General features: G+C 53.2%; 1 protein-coding gene across 1 annotated transcript; it reads left to right on the forward strand.

Annotated features, from left to right (window-relative positions):
- Nucleotides 1-2501: 2501 nt before the first annotated feature.
- Nucleotides 2502-16897, forward strand: LOC133349759 (cytochrome P450 27C1). The gene is made up of 10 exons (XM_061563477.1): nucleotides 2502-3357; nucleotides 4814-5129; nucleotides 7780-7970; nucleotides 8585-8778; nucleotides 9366-9575; nucleotides 10667-10833; nucleotides 12263-12432; nucleotides 13420-13498; nucleotides 14323-14634; nucleotides 15681-16897. The coding sequence occupies exons 2-10, from the start codon at nucleotides 4818-4820 to the stop codon at nucleotides 15798-15800; spliced, it is 1755 nt and encodes a 584-aa protein (XP_061419461.1). The 5' UTR covers nucleotides 2502-3357; nucleotides 4814-4817; the 3' UTR covers nucleotides 15801-16897.
- The last annotated feature ends 498 nt before the right edge of the window (nucleotides 16898-17395 follow it).

Raw genomic sequence — 17395 nt, forward strand, 5'->3', positions numbered from 1 at the left:
TTACCAATTCGATACTAGTTCAGCACACCGGTGTGTTGCAGAGAAAACGCACGCCGTTTACAATTCGTGTAGGACGATAGGTCGGTTTGACATGCGTGCGCTGGTACTAATGAACTCTGCCACGCATCTCCAACCCGAATTGTACCGGGCGTGACCCCGTACACATCCCGTGATTCGGCATCTGCTGCGGCGTTCGGGTGCCAGCGGGAATTGTGATGTGTGACGAGATCTGGCCACGCCGTACCGCCGGTACTGAGTAGGAAGCTCCGTTCCAGCGGGGAGAACGCACAGCTCCGAGAACGGGCCCCGTGCTCAGCGAGGTGCACGGCCTAGTTTGTTGGACGGTGGGAAAGGTGGCCACGTTGAACCGATTTCTCTCACGGACCCGAGCTCTAGCCCCCCGCCTAGCCCGTGTGACTGGTGGTGTCTCCGCGTGTGACTGGTGGTGAATGTTGTATATATACTGTAGGCATTTTTCCAAAAATTGATATTAAAAATAATTCTGGCAATATTTTTTTAAAAATAATAATAATCGATCAAAAAAACACCCTCAAACCCGCTACCTCCCACAAGCACCAAGCATCTGGAGGTCGTAAAAGTCCATTAAATAATAAACTCCGGGGCAAAGGAAGGTTAACGACGATCTGCAAAATCTCCAGATTGTCAAAGGACCACATGCCATGACCTCCCCGGACGGTTTGGACAGTTCACAACCATATCTCCAGAGCCATGAAACACAGACATATAGCCTAGACCAGGGGTCGGCAACCTACGGCTCCGGAGCCGCATGCGGCTCTTTACGGGCTGCTTCTTGACGATATGTACGTATGTACAGTATGTACATAGATGCTTTGCGGCTCTTGAAATACTGAATTTTGTACCGAATTGGAAAGAAATGGCTCTTCTTGTTATTTTGGTTGCCGACCCCTGCCCTAGACAATCGTACATTATAACCAGCGGTTTTTTTTCTTCCTCTCTTCTCTCCGGTAAAAAGTCTAAACTTAGCGACAAGAAAAGATCGACATTATAGACTACCAGATTAAGAGCCAGACTGCAGTCTACATTTGTGGCTTTATTATCAATTTCCTTATTTGACTCTTATTCACCGCACATATATATTTAATTATTTTATTTTATTGTATCGTTCTATCTACGTGACTTTACCAAGACAACTAAGGAATATGAATTCTGGGCAGTCAAGAAAGCTTAAATGGAACCTTACATCTCCGACCTCAGGATATTAAAATATAACTCGAGAATAAAAAGCACGGATCCCTGGATACAGACAGGGGGAAAAAGTAAATAAAACCCTTCAATACCGGAGGTAACATCTAATGACATTACGAATCTTGGTTAAACATAAACCAGATAATAACCACGAGATATTAGACCGGGGGTAACTCATAAGAGATACAAGAAATAGGTCAAACACACAAGACTAGATAATATGTATTCCATGAAATCAGAGCCTCCCCGGCCACCTTTGTCTTCCAACAATTTGACACAAACACATGGTAGCCATAAAATACGTATGAAGGGTGTCTGGCCTCAAGATAACAAACACTATGAAGAGGTGGGGGGGGGGGGAATGCAAACAAAAACATAGCCAGTCAAAGGTCAAAAAGGGGGGTAGGGGGGCAGCCAGGCCGCTGCGGCCACGGGAAGAGAACGAGACAGAGGGCATCTGTTGTTTTTTCGCAAGAGACGCGCAAAGACGGGAGAGAATTTCACATTTAAGCACGGACACAGATCATGCAATTCAGTCCGGCAAAGGGGCAGACTCCGGGTCATGGCCTCGAGATCAACCATGGGTGTCGTGTCTCGCAGAGAGAAGGGACGATCTGTTGTTAAGAGCTGAGTTCGGCACGAACCGACAGAGTATCGCTGAAAGTTTTATTCTACATTTATCCTGATGTTTTGAGCCGCTTGCGGAATCGAGGATTGCGATGAGTTGCATTGTACTAAGCTATCAGAGTTGTGTAAGAGGTGTGCTCATACAATTGTAGTGGTGTTAACTACTCGCTGTTCGCAAACTGTGAGAGAGCGGATCGTAAACAAGGGTTCCCCGCTCAATCAAACGGTCAGGGTCAAATGGGGGTGAGGTAGCATCCAGACGCCAGATTGGGAAGGACCAATCGGAGGGTTCCGCAAGGTGGCCGGGGATTGGACAACCCGGCCACGAACAGGTATACAAGCCAGAGCGCTGAGAGCTCTGGAGGAGTTCTGCTACACGAAGACCCAAGTCGGCCGAAGACATCTAGGACCCTGGACCAAGCCCTCCAGCCCTTATCAGGGCTAGGGCTCAGAGTCACCAGTGGTCGGGGGGAGATCCCCTAGGTCCAGCCAGAGGACGCTGGGAGAGCAGGGAGATTAGACAGCCTGCAAGGTCCGGAGGCTGTACCTGCTGAGGGTAACGGGTGAGGGGACCATATACCCCCTTAGTGTGATAGGGACTGTGTATTAAGATAATAAACAGTGTGTGCCATAAAGAAGTTTAGAAGTCCGTCCTTTACAACACAACACAATTTACACGTTTTGAGAGTGAGTGACCCAGCCAGCGACGAGCAGCTCACAGCAAGAGCCCTCTTGGAATAAGGGCGGAGAGCACGGAAGTTGAGCAACGACACGAGGCGAAGCCCTGATGGAAGGATGGAAGAGGCAACACTGAATGCCAGTGCAAAACTGGCAGCTGCCCGCCAAAGGAGAGAACGGAGCAGTGGAAAGAGCCCGAGCCAGCGCAGCCCTGAAGTGAAGGCGGGAGAGGCACCAGCGGATGTCCGTGTGAAGCTGGCAGCTGCACGATCAAGGAGAGAGCACGGAGAAAATGAGAGAGAAAGAGTGACGAGCGACGACAAGCAATCAACCTGGAGAAAGGGCGGAAAGCGCCAAGCATCGACCAAGCGAGCATCGCAGAGGACCAGCAGCAGCAGCGGATGAGCGACGAGAGCCATCGTGCATCGCCAGAGAGAACGGAGCAGTGGAAAGAGCCTGAGCCAACGCAGCCCTGAAGTAAGGGCGGGCGTCCGTGCGAAGCTGGCAGCTGCGCGATCAAGGAGAGAGCACGGATCAGGGGAAAGAGCCTGACCAGCCGCCCGTGAGCGCCGGCGAGAGCGCCGTGGGTTCGAGCCACACACACACCGACAAGCACCAGCTGGGAACCAGCTGGGAACCACGACAAGAGTGAGGGACGGCGAGTAGCAGACGAGCCGCGAGCGCTCTCTGACGACGGAATCATCGCGCACCGCCGACGGCGAGCATCGCGCCAACTCAACCAGCAGTGGAGAGAGCTGCAGCGCAAAAAGGAAGAGTGTTGGCGCAGGCAAGAGCGCCGTGTGTTTAATATACACACACACACAGGTACACACACAGGTACACACACACACGTACACACACACAGACACACACACAGGTACACACAGGTACACACACAGACACACACACAGGTACACACACACACAGACACACACACAGGTACACACACACAGACACACACACAGGTACACACACAGGTACACACACACAGACACACACGTATACACAGGTACACACACGTACACACAGGTACACACACACACGTACACACAGGTACACACAGACATACACACAGGTACACACACACAGGTACACACACAGGTACACACAGGTACACACACAGGTACACACACACACAGACACACAGGTACACACACACAGACACACAGGTACACACACACGTACACACAGGTACACACACACGTACACACAGGTACACAAACACGTACACACAGGTACACACACACACACGTACACACACGTACACACACACACGCCGTCCCAGCGGCCCTGCTGGGAACCCGCGGTATTTTCAGCACAAGGAACGCCGTACCGCGTAAGCCGCCAAGTCAACAAGTGGCAAAGAAGACACGCACACAACACGCATATCGGGACTAATAAGATTGTTCCAAAAAGTTGTCTTTGTGTTTCAAGAAGGGTTGCCATTCCAAGGTGGTGCGTTAAATATCAACTGATCGTGGAAAGCATCGCTGCCCGTCGAGTTACATGAATACGATTGTTAGAAGTATTTTAGGTATTCGTTTTCGTTAATTGCATAATCTTGCCAATAAATTAATTGATAATTACTTTTGCCTTTCGGGACATGTTTATTTATTGCCGTTCATATGAGTATCGTCACATTAATTTTTAAGGACTTTTTCTTATCGCCGTGGATGCTCGCTTTACGCTGAGGAATAGTCGATTGTTCTATTACCCAGTTTAACAAACGTAATCATCGAGGGTTAAATGTACGGATCAATGAGGAGAACATCTCCAAAAGTACTGTGTTGACAATTCCAAACATAAGAGTTCGTATATTAGAGTGTTATTTTTTTTTAGATTAAAGTTGCTTAACACAGAAATGTCTGAGTGGTGCCTTCCTGAGTTCATGCATAATAATCTTAATTATGAGAACTGTATCCTGCGGTGAGATTTGAATTTGGAGACCTGACATAAAAACACTAAGACATAATCAGTAAATGTTAAAGCGAGAATAATTGTATTATCCCGATTGATAATACGACCCTAGGCAACGAAGCTGAGCCTAATTATCATAATTGCATACAATAGCATAATTACATACACTCGCAGAACTTAACACAATCACACAGCCCTAATCAGCATAATTTACGCGCATAATTACATACATTAACATAATTTCGTATAATAACGCATTTTCCAATTTTAATTTAATTGCATTACTTTTATACATTTTCCAAGACCCAGCATATGCAACATGTCCCTGTGACTGGCGGTGTCTCCCGTGGGGCTGGGCTCGCAGAACCATGCGCTCCGCCAAGGCGCTGCACGGAGTGCTGAGCAAGTCCCGGGGGACCGCGGGACTCGAGTCCCACTCCGACTCCACGAGTCGCCTCGGCCACCCTCGGCCGCTCCACTCCACTCGGCTCGCGCTGCCTCGGGACGAGGTGGGGAGACGACGAGGAGGGGGGGGAACCACCGCGGGGGACCACCCGGAGGGAGACGGAGTCACCGCCCGGAGGCCGAGGGGCGTGCGGGATCTTCCCGGGCCCGGCTTCGCCTCGAACCTGGTGGAGTTCTTCTGGAAAGATGGCTTCAGCCGCATCCACGACATACAGGTGAGTGATGTCACCCGAGTTCAATTCCTTTGCACGGTCGACGTTCTCAGGAACGAATTAACTGAGCCGCTGCTGGGCCCTCCTCGAGGTAGACTCAGCCTTAAAAGAGTATCGTCTGCTGCTGCGCGGTGTGCGCGGACATCAGTACTGGGGAGACAAAGGCGGCTAGGCGTTGTGTGATTGAGACACCGCAATGTTGAACGTGTTGCGGTGGAAATTGCGGTGCGACCTCTGTGTGTGTATCCTGCGTGCCCCTTCCCTGACGCGGCGACGTCACTTCCCTTATACACGGGTACATGGCTCCCTCGCTCCGTGTGTGTAGTCGGAGTAGTAGATGCGTTTAAAAAAAAGAGATCGACCGCATAGAGTTAATGAATCTTTATTTGTTCTGCAAGTACAGAAACTCACAACACCAACGATGCAATAATAGACATGCGAAATACAATAACAAAGTTATGGGAAACTGATATTGCAATAAATGTGATATCTTGGCGACACTAACACAGATGTATTAAACACATCGGGTGCTGCTGCTGCAGTAGCGTACAAGCACAGTTTGTGGCCTTAAGTAACATATATTAATAACAGATATTAAACAGATGAAACGTTTTAGCCATTGCACACCACAGGAAGGGGAGTGAAGAGAGACAGTGAGGACACGGATGGATATGAGCAGCGGGTAGCGTGAAGGAGCGCCAGGCAGGGGAGGAGGAGGAGGGGGAGCAGGAATGACCGGGTCAAGATGTCTGGGATGAGAGGGAGGCGGTGGTGATGATGCTGATGAGAGGATGGTGATGATGAGATGGTGGTGATGATAATAGTGTGGTGGTGATGAGAGGATGGTGGTGATGATGAGGGTGGTGGTGATGATGAGAGGGTGGTGATGATGAGAGGGTGGTGGTAATGACAGGGTGGTGATGATGATGAGAGGGTGGTGATGATGAAATGGTGGTGATGATGATAGTGTGGTGGTGATGATGAGAGGGTGGTGGTGATGATAGTGTGGTGGTGATGAGAGGGTGGTGATTATGAGAGGGTGGTGGTGATGACAGGGTGGTGATGATGATGAGAGGGTGGTGATGATGAAATGGTGGTGATGATGAGAGGGTGGTGGTGATGATGAGAGGGTGGTGGTGATGATGAGAGGGTGGTGATGATGATGAGGGTGGTGGTGATGATGAGGGTGGTGATGATGATGAGAGGGTGATGATGGTGAGAGGGTGGTGATGAGAGGGTGGTGGTGATGAGAGGGTGGTGGTGATGACAGGGTGGTGGTGATGACAGGGTGGTGGTGATGATGAGATCGTGGTGGTGGTGATGATGAGATCGTGGTGGTGATGAAGAGGGTGGTGGTGATGAAGAGGGCGGTGATGATGAAGAGGGTGGTGGTGATGAAGAGGGTGGTGATGATGAGAGGGTGGTGGTGATTATGAGGGTGGTGGTGATGATGAGAGGGTGGTGATGATGAGAGGGTGATGATGGTGAGAGGGTGGTGGTGATGAAGAGGGTGGTGGTGATGACAGGGTGGTTATGAAGAGGGTGGTGATGAAGAGGGTGGTGATGATGAAGAGGGTGGTGATGATGACCGGGTGGTGATGATGACCGGGTGGTGATGAAGAGGGTGGTGATGAAGAGGGTGGTGATGATGAAGAGGGTGGTGGTGATGATGATGAGAGGGTGATGATGATGAGAGGGTGATGATGGTGAGAGGGTGGTGGTGATGAAGAGGGTGGTGGTGATGAGAGGGCGGTGACGATGACAGGGTGTTGATGGTGATGAGAGGGTGGTGGTGATGATGAGAGGGTGGTGGTGCTGATGATGAGAGGGTGGTGGTGGTGATGAAGAGGGTGGTGATGATGACAGGGTGGTGATGATGAGAGGGTGGTGGTGATGAAGAGGGTGGTGGTGATGAAGAAGGTGGTGGTGATGATGAGAAGGTGGTGGTGATGAGAGGGTAGTGGTGATGAAGAGGGCGGTGGTGATGATGAGAGGGTGGTGGTGATGAAGAGGGTGGTGGTGACGATGAGAGAGAGGAGATAGAAGGAGCGAGCAGCAGAAGGGAGCTGCACCGAGCGGAGTCTGTTCTCACAGGGGGTGGGGGGAGAGGAGAGGGGAGGGGTTCTGAGTGGGGGTCGCCACACAAAAGTCACGTGATTTACTGGAGGCTTGAGCTGATTAAAATATATATGTGTGGGCAGGCTACAATGTCCAGTCAGTGAAAATCTTGTGAAGAACATTTCAATGTAAACAGCATGTATTGATGGGACGTGCACTCCAGCACTGCTACTCTGACGACCTGAGTTTGATTTCTGGCCCGGGCTAAAATCAGCTCTTCAGGTCACCAATGACTGCACTCGAGAAAACCCATCACGTTCAATTCAGTTCTGCACTTGGCGTCGACACATTTCAACTCGGAGAATACATTTTTTTAATTGTTACGCAAAGAATATCACCGTTAATACAGACTGAGGCCACATCATATGCTGCGTGGCTGCAGTTGTTTGCGCGCGTGCGACTGCACTCGTCACTGTGTGGCCCTCTGCGTGTTTCCTGTCACATTTGCCCCGTGCCTCCCACGTCTCACGTGTCTCCCCGTGCGTCTCCCCGTGCGTCTCTTCGTGTCTCCCCGCGCTGTTTGGACGGCCCCCAGCTGCAGCAGGCTCGTCGCTTTGGCGCCATGTGGGGCACAAGCTTCGGGCCGCAGTTCGTGGTGTCGCTGGCGTCCCCGGGGCTGGTGGCCCACGTGCTGCGCTCAGAGAGCCCCGCGCCGCAGAGGGCCAACATGGCCTCGTGGAACGAGTATCGAGCCCTGCGGGGACGCGCCAACGGCCTCATCTCGGCGTGAGTCGCTCCCCCCGCACCCGCGGAATGCCCGCGTCGGCGGCGGAGCGGAGAACCCCAAGAGCCGCGAGACCTAGCGACGAAATCGACGAGTTGGCGACGGCCGAATGCTCGTTGACTGCATCCGCGCGCTTTCGGATGCGCTTCTGTGGCCGTCTGGAACGCTCTGTCCCTTGCGATGTTAGGGAGCCACTGGAGCTATGCGCTTGTAAATCTAAATTGAAAACGAATTTCAAAAACTCGCTGTTCGCCGATTGGCGTCCTTTGGTCTAACGCCGTTTGAGACTAGGCCCAAAAGAAAGCTGTCTATGGTGTGGATCAATCAGTTTCAAAGACAATGCAAATACTATCAGAGCATTTTTTTGGTTTGCATGTTCACCACAAGTGTCTGGTGAATGAAGACACGATTCTTTGCTAAATGTTTTTGTTTGGTGTTTTAACATCCTAACACCTGTTGTATTGCCAGAGAGGGCAGAACCGACACTGATATCGTTTCTATAGAACGGTTTTTTGGGTGTTTAGTTTGTTGTCCTTCCCCCGCACCGTCGATTTGCCGCGGTCTGTTACGCACGGCGCGAAAGAAAGTTCAAAACACGTGCGTACACGTTGCGCAGGGAGGGCGAGGAGTGGCTGCGCATGCGGGCGGTGCTGCGCCAGCCGCTGATGCGAGCACGCTCCGTGTGGAGGCACTCGGAGCAGATCAACGCCATCGTGGAGGACGTCGTGTCGCGCGTGCGATCCGACCGGGACGAGCGCGACGGCACCGTCCGGAACGTCAACGGGCTCCTCTTCAAGTTCGCCATGGAAGGTGCTGCACCCTCGCCACGGGCACCGCCTGCGTGGGCGCCGCTGCTGCCGACACCGCCACCACCCACTACTGACGGCGCTGCACGAACATTGACGCCACCAACAACAACAATAACACGAATTGGCTGATGGACTAAAACCACAAGTGTTTTTATTCCTACCTGGAGTGTCGTGCTTACGTTGGGCCGGCGGCGGCGACGACGATGACAGTGGTGGCGGTGTGTGTGTGTGCACGTGTGTGTGTGCATGTGTGTGTGCGCGCGTCTGTGTGTGTGTGTGCACGTGTGTGTGTGTGCACGTATGTGTGTCTGTGTTGCGTGTGCGCGTCTGTGTGTGTGTGTGTGCACGTGTGTGTATGCGCGTCTGTGTGCACGTCTGTGTGTGTGTGCGTCTGTGTTGCGTGTGCACGTGTGTGTGTGTGCACGTCTGTGTGTGTGCGCGTCTGTGTGCACGTGTGTGTGTGTGTGTGCACGTGTGTGTGTGCGTGTGCACGTCTGTGTGCACGTGTGTGTGTGCACGTGTGTGTGTGTGTGTGCACGTGTGTGTGTGTGCACGTGTGTGTGTGTGTGCACGTGTGTGTGTGTGCAGGCATGGCGAGCGTGCTATTCGAGAGGCGGCTGGGCTGCCTGGCCCCCGAGGTGCCCGCCGACACGCGCGACTACATCGCCGCGCTGCAGCTCATGTTCAGCATGTTCAAGACCACCATGTACGCCGGCGCCATCCCTCGCTGGCTCCGGCCCGTGCTGCCGGGGCCCTGGGAAGACTTCTGCCGCTCATGGGACGGGCTGTTCCGCTTCAGTGAGTCGCCCAGGGGGGGATTGGGGGGCCTGGGGGCCGTGGGTGGCGCAGGGACTGGGAAGGCGGTGGCGTTGTGGCCACTGTCGCAGTGGTGGTAGGTTTCAAACAAAGCTTAGCCCCCCCCCCAGCTCCCCGCAGTGGTGGTAGGTTTCAAACAAAGCTTAGCCCCCCCCCCCCCCAGCTCCCCGCAGTGGTGGTAGGTTTCACACAAAGCTTAGGCACCCCCAAGTCTCCTGTCTTGTCTGCATGGGTCGTCTCTTGCTTCACCAAGTCTCAGTTGTCTACAGGTCTCTTGCTTCACCAAGTATCTATCTCGTGTCTACGTCTCATCTGCCATCTCACCAGGATTTGATTAATTGAAGGGGCGGGGGGCAGCCCACCAAAGATAATTTCTGATTTGGGCCCCCCAATCAGCCAACACCACCACCGAAGAGGCTTCAGAGACCGTTGTCGAAGTTGGAAAGCGCGGAGAGATGAGAGAGGCACAGTTCGAGAGATCCGGAGATGGAGTGGGCTCCTCCGGCCCTCATGACATCTGCCATGTTGTGTCCATAATATTGAATTGTGCTTACAACCTCAACACCTTAGGATGTCCCCAAACACGTCTTCCATCACACTGAAATGCTTTCTCATTTGTCCACACACATCTTGAGATGGTTTCTCATCATCCCATTAATATGGCGTCTTACCTTGAGATGCCTTTGCATGTCAATAAACGTATTTAGATGGTCCTTAAAAAGTCCATCAGTAAACTTCAGATGAATCTCTCACAGGTCCACACCGACGCCTCTTCCCGGCACACTCCCTCACGGGCCCAACGCCCCCACTCGTGCCCCCCCCCCCTCCCTCACGGGCCCAACGCCCCCCTCGTGCCCCCCCCCTCACGTGCCCAACGCCCCCACTCATGACACCCCCCCCCCCGCTCCCTCACGGGCCCAACACCCCACTCGTGCCCCCCCCCCTCCCTCACGGGCCCAACGCCCCCACTCGTGCCCCCCCTCCTCCCTCACGGGCCCAACGCCCCCCTCGTGCCCCCCCCCTCACGTGCCCAACGCCCCCACTCGTGCTGCCCCCCCCCCCCCCCCCATCAGGCGAGATGCACGTGGACGCGCGAGCGCGGGAGCTCGAGGAGGAGCGGGCGACGGGCGGCGCTGCGCGTGACGCGGGGTTCCTGACCGAGCAGCTCACGTCGGGGGCGCTCTCGCGACAGGAGCTCTACGCCAACGTGACCGAGATGCTCCTGGCGGGCGTGGACACGGTACGGAGCCCACGGCCGCGTGCCACGCCGCGCCGCCTCCGGCCATGCGCCACCAAACCCCGGCGCATAACGAGTGTCCACGGCAGTGAGCGACACGAATATTCGTCGACCGTGGGGTTTTTTAATTTCGCCCGCGACGGGTGTGAGCCGCGTAGCGCGACGAGACGAAAGTGACCATCCTGATTGAGGACGCAGGCCGAGATGACTTTAGTCGCGTCGCTCGGGACTGGGGTGCGCTCACGAACACCAAGCATGGTCAACGGCTACACGGGTAAACAATACGATTGACCGAGTTCACCTATTGGCTGACCAGATAATATGACTCTTTGGTTCTTTCGGTAAAGTCACGTAGAAATAATAGCAAATAAGTAATAGAATGCCACGTTTGCGATTGCAACACAAGCAACCGTCATCAAGTATGAATGAATGCAAGCTCGGAGAGAGACACAGATACAAGAGACAACACAGACACGGAAAGAGAGAGACACACAGAGAGAGAGACACACATACACGGGGGAGAGACACACAGAGAGAGAGACAGACACACAGAAAGACAAACACAGAGAGAGACACACACGCAGAGAGAAACACACAGAGACACACAGAGAAACAACACCTCTGTGACGAGGCATTTATATATAGAGAGAGGGGGGGGTGGAGCAGAGAAATGAGCATTTCAATGAGAGCGGTAGGGGGAGAGAAATTGGAAGTGTGACAAACCTAGTCAAAAATTTTAGAGAGCGGCAGGGGGAGAGAAATTGAAAGTTTGAGAAAACAAACCTAGTAAACTGAGAAATGGAATACAATGCAACACAGAGAGTCGGCTAACACAACAGTTAACACTTTACCTGGTTGATTACGTTCTTCAAAAGATTGCCAAATTTGAATTTAGGTGTCAGTTGTGTGGAAATCCTCCCCGTAGAGGTGTTTCAAACTTGATTTGAAGCTTTCGTGAATGCAGGAATTACTCTTTGGTTCTTTCGGTAGTAAAGTTCTTTCAGATAATATTGTTGGGGGCGGGGGGGAGGGGATTGGGTGCAACAATCACACCAACATCGAATTATTGTATGAACCCAAATTCATCTTCTTGGTTCTTTTGGTAAAGTCACGTAGAATTAAAATAATAAAATAATAAAAATAAAACATAATAAAATAATTCTCATGACGTTTTGGCCACAACGCAAGTAGCCGTCCTCAGGTGGAGAACAGGTCTGTCGAGGAGACAGAGTCTGAATGACAAGCCCCAGGCTTGGAGCGACTATTTAAGCTGAGATGGAGAGACTCGATTAGCTGAGCCTTCTTATCCCTGCAGTCACGAAAGCTTTAAATCGAAATTGAACCCAAATTGTGTTGCATTGCGAGTGCCAACATTCCTTGTCCCACGTGCCTCCCGTGCCTCACGGTGCCCGTGTCTCCACGCATGCCACAGACGTCCTTCACGCTGTCGTGGTGCCTCGATCTGCTGGCGCGCCACCCGCTCACCCAGGAGGCCGTGCTGCGCGAGGTTCGCGAGCGGGGGCCGTCGGGGGGGCGGGCCCCGTCTGCCGAGCACGTGGCGGAGATGCCACTGCTGCGAGGGGTCCTCAAGGAGACGCTCAGGTACGGGGTGAGGGGGGGGGGGAGGCCCTGGGGCCTTCAGCCATGAGGCCCCTTTCCGGACGAGCACCCCGAGCCGCCTCGAGCTCGCCATGCGGAGCTGTTACTCAACTTGTGGTCTTCGGCCAGCTGAGTCACGTCGCCCCACGGCAGTGCCATAATCAGATCATGACGCATCAACGTGTCTCTGCAATCCGGTGTTGGTCTTGCTCTTGGCCGTGCTCTCGTCTCCACGTTCCGGGTTCACCACCCGCCTCGCCCTGCGGCCCTCGCCACGTTAATGGTCTCCTCCTGGTGACCAGGACCATCCCGGTCGTCTCCTGACCTCCTCGCCGGTGACCCTGACCTGGGACGTGGAGCCGATTCATTGACTAGAAATTGTCATCGGCTACTTTGTTTGCGGCCAATCCCTCCGAGGAGGCAGCTGTGTCCTCTCCAGGCCACGCTCGACCTGACGACTCTACCGATGTCGCCAAGCCCCACCCATCACCTCCAGCGGGAAGAGGCGAGGGAGGTTTTTTTTCCCCCAAATTGTTTTGGTATCATCGATGAGTCCAGTAATCGGATCGAGAATCAGTAAAGTAATCCAGTCATTTTCAGACATCTGGGTCCAGGAATTGACTCATCCTGATGAAGAAAATAAAGGCGTTTCTTACACGACCCATCAGCCGTACAGCTTTCGGGGAGTATATAATTTCAGCGGCATGGTTTGCAAGACGAGCAAAACTCTGGAATCTTGTTGTGCGGCAGTGAAACGACACTGCCGACATAACGCATTCCCAGAAGGCCGTGCGGCTGATGGGTTCTGTAAGAAACTCTGTTGTTGTTGATGTGGAGTCACATATTTGTGAGGGAGACACATTGGCTGCTTAATCATTTCATTTATATTCTCCACGACGATCACGATTACTTTTGAGTTGCACATTATCCTGACGGTCTGCATGGCGACGACGATGGTTGTGATGGTGGTATTGGTGTTGTGTCGCACAGGTTGTACCCGGTGTTGCCAGGCAACGGCAGAGTGACTCAGACGGACATGGTACTGGGAGGTCACCACATCCCCAAAGGGGTGAGGATCTCACACCACCACCACCACTACCTCTTCCCACCCCTTGCCCGTGATGCCGCGTGGGTGGGTCCGTGTGTTTAAAGTGGCCAGCCGTGGTGCTGGCCACACCACCCACTCGTAGTCCGTGACATCCTTCATGGGTGCTCACAAACTGCACTCGTCTATCAAAAGGCTTTACGAGTTTGGGGAATGACATTTTTGTTTGTATGGAGAGTTGCGGTACAGTAGTTAGCGCACAGCGCTACGAACCCGGCAACCCAAGTTCAATTCCCAGCCACCACTAGAACCAGTGGTGATGTCTGAACCTGGCCTGGAGCCTCCCCAAGGTCAAATTAGCTTTGAATGAGGATCTGGTCCGGCGTGCAAACATTAGCACCGGGGAGACAAAGGTGGCTAAGGATCTTTCTGCCCACACCACGACCCTTTATCATTGCTCTGCAGTCCACTGGCAGCATTGGCGAAACATTGTACGAAAAATTCCCTCCCGGTCCAATGCCGGACCTAGCCTGGATATTGCCTATTCTACTATTCAATCAGTCCAATGTCGGGATTTCCCCCAACCACAAACACTGAAGGGTGCGTGGAGAAAAAAGGCAGCCGGGCATGGTGCTGGCTACACCCCCCCCCCACCCCCTCGTAGTGGCCTTCATAAGTGCTCGCGAAGAGCATTTGCCCCAGTGGCCTGTGTAGGGGGGGGGGGTTGGAGAACACGGCCTTGTGTGTGGCCGAGAGCGACACCGGCCACAAGCACAGCCGGTGTTCACGCGCTGCCCTCCGATGCCCGCGGTCCCTCTGTGCCAACACGTCTCCCGTTGCACCCGCAGACCCAACTGGCCATGTGCCACTACAGCACCTCGCACGACCCGGCCACGTTCCCGCAGCCCGAGAGCTTCCGCCCCGAGCGCTGGCTCCGCGACGGCGCCTCCAGGGGTGGGCCAGCGGGGCCCCACGGTGACGGCAGCGGTGACGGGGAAGAGGAAGGGGAGGAGGAGGAGGAGGGAGCGCACCGGTGCCCCGAGTCGGCTCACGGGTCGCGAGACTCGCAGGGGTTCGCGTCGATCCCGTTCGGGTACGGGGTCCGCAGCTGCGTCGGGCGGCGCGTGGCCGAGTTGGAGATTCACCTGGTGCTGGCTCGGGTGGGCACGAGCGCACACACGCACACACCCCACGCACGGACACGCATTGAGAATTGCAATACAATTCGGATTCGTATGGAATTTCAAATGAACAAGTGTAGGGTTAGATTTTAAGGATTTTCTTTTTGGCGACAACTTTTTTTTTTCCCAGTTGCGCTATCAGTGTCGCGAGACGAACAATTCATTCTGAAGTCGAGCAGAGCATCGTGGACCTTCGTGGTAGAGAACGGGACACGGGAACGTCACAGAGCTACCTGGGAACATCCTTCAAGTGGCCCGGTCACAACAGCAGAGGGCAGCACGTTCACACTCGCTCTGTCCAAGAGGGCACCGTTCATCAAATTACGATCGAATGGATGTTTTTGATTCCCAGAGTTGGAACGTGGACAAATTAAGGGCAGACCCAAATTTAATATGATAGGTTTTGTTGTGCAGTCATTGGTGATCAAGCCTCGACAATCAACTCACTGCACTCGAGAATCTGATCTTGACCGCGGCCAGAATGCAACCTTGTACTGGTAGGAACCTCCTGGTTACACCATCCCACAGGGGATTATTGTGTCCGTCCGTCCGTCGTGCAGGGAGGGGCTGGGTGGGGAGGGAGGGGCTGGGTGGGGAGGGAGGGTGGGGAGGGGCTGGGTGGGGAGGATGGGGCTGGGTGGGGAGGGGCTGGTCACACCGTGGTGTCCTTATAAAACTCAATGTATAACCTACTCACGCCGGCTTGTGCCCGTCCTCACAGTCGGGAACATTTGCGGAATATACCACGCCGCCGTTGAACTTGGCTATTGACCGAGCAACCCAACGTTCCTACCAGCTCCCTCCGCAGGAATGTGTTACACCCACGGTAATAGCCACGGCGGCCTGCCAGATTCGAACTGCAAACCCCTGCAACAAGCGACGAACACGCTTACCGCAGGGCCACGATCATAACCCCACTCGTGTCCGCGCGAGCCTCGTACACACGCACGTCCGTGCCTGACCGTTGCCCTGAGCCTGCGCCTCGACGCGATGTCGCCCCTTCTCCTTCCCCGCCTTCCTCACAGCTGCTGCTCGAGTTCCGCGTGGAGGCCCTGCCCGGGGCCCCGCGTGTCCCGGCCAAGACGCACGGCCTCCTGGGGCCCGGGGGCTGCCTTGACCTGCGCTTTGTGGACCGTCGCTCATGACCCACCTGTGCTCACCACGCGACTCACGCGACTCGCGCTCACCTGTACTCACCACCTGTCCAACGCTCACATCTGCCTCTCACCTTTACTGACCACCTGATCGCCTCCACTCACGCCCAGATATGTCACCCGACCCATACCAAACTCGCACACGCACAACACTGCGGGCCACCCCACAGCCGTGTGGAGCAGAAGACAAAGCAACGGTGTCATTAAGTTGTTGTATAGATCTGTAAGTAGGTTCATAGTTGGGTTTTTTTTCGGGTTCGATCGTGTAGGTATGACGTCAATTAGAGTTATGCTCACCCTCAACCACCAAACAGATGTGCCACATGGTGGACAAATGTGCCAACTTATTTAGTTTTGCCAGCAAAAAAAAAACCCGGTTACGTTGAAAATCGGGCAAAATGTTGACAATTTTGCACCGCGTCTCACTGGAGATTAACACCAGGCCGTCATTCGGCGTGAGCAAGGACCTCGAGTGGACGGGAGAGCGGATCCTGAGCCCTTGAGCAGGTGGTGGTGTCATTGATCAGGTGGTGGTGTCATTGATCAGGTGGTGGTGGTGTTATTGATCAGGTGGTCGTGCCCACGCTCCACGATCCCAGACTTATCGGCGTCGTCGCAAAGAGGTTCGCACATAGCCCTCGCGCGAGCCGTGTTCGTCACAATTGACGCGTTTCTACACTTCGCCACGCGCTAATCAATTCATCTCATGTGTCCGCGTCGGATGGCGGGAGCTTCTTAATTGCACAGACCTGTTGAGGTTGCTACGTGGCTTAACCGACAAAACTAATCGTAAAAAATGTATTTGTTAAAGTGCGTGCTGTGAAGAAGGGTCATTGCCCGAAACGTCGCCTCTCGTCTTGTTTTCACCAAATCAATATATAAGCCACGTGGGACAAATGTTTCCTTGCACCTCCGTTTAGCACGATTGGCTACATACGGTGCGAAAAAAGTTCAACGCACATACAAGTTCAACACATTCCTCCAAGGGAAGGAACTTGGAGTGGAAGTTAATGCCTCAGTGCATAGAGGCCGTACACAATACAACTGTAAAAAAGCATGTTTTCAACAAATAAACAACACATGAATGATGTCCGACTCCTCCTGTAATGTGTTCTCGGTAAACCAGCGCCGGGTTGAGGTTCTTGTAGGTCCGAGGGCGCTTCTGTTTCGTAGGTCTTCAGTGATAACTTTACAAAGTTGTTGCCAACATGTTATTGCTACCGCTGCTAATCACTCGCTAAAGCTGATTTAAAAAAGAAACTGTCTCGTATCAACCATCGGACATCAACGCCGCCTTGTCCTTCCCTTGCACGACTCTCGATTGAGAATGAGATCGTGCGAAAGACACCATTTAAAGACGTTATTGATAATTTTGCAATAAATAAAAAGCTCATCTCCGATGTTCATTTCTCTCACCTTATGAAAAAAAAAGATTGACATTGACATTACTCTGCCTCTGTGTATATAACACTGGCTATCCTTGCTATATAAATATACATTATTCAAGAATATATCTTGGTGATATATTCTTGAATAATATATTCTTTAGTTGCCGTATGCCCGAGGCACTGCGCCTATTTGATAAT

Source organism: Lethenteron reissneri, chromosome 31 (genome assembly GCF_015708825.2).
Source record: "Lethenteron reissneri isolate LAM-NWPU_2019-01 chromosome 31, ASM1570882v1, whole genome shotgun sequence".
Classification (NCBI taxonomy): Eukaryota; Metazoa; Chordata; class Hyperoartia; order Petromyzontiformes; family Petromyzontidae; genus Lethenteron; species Lethenteron reissneri.

What these genes read in the sequence shown, in the direction of transcription:
- LOC133349759 (XM_061563477.1), top strand. Translation starts at nt 4,818, where the DNA reads ATGCGCTCCGCCAAGGCGCTGCACGGAGTGCTGAGCAAGTCCCGGGGG. An exon ending in CTTCAAGTTCGCCATGGAAG is followed by an intron (nt 8,779 to 9,365) that starts GTGCTGCACCCT and finishes GTGTGTGTGCAG; the next exon opens with GCATGGCGAGCGTGCTATTC. An exon ending in TTCACCTGGTGCTGGCTCGG is followed by an intron (nt 14,635 to 15,680) that starts GTGGGCACGAGC and finishes CCTTCCTCACAG; the next exon opens with CTGCTGCTCGAGTTCCGCGT.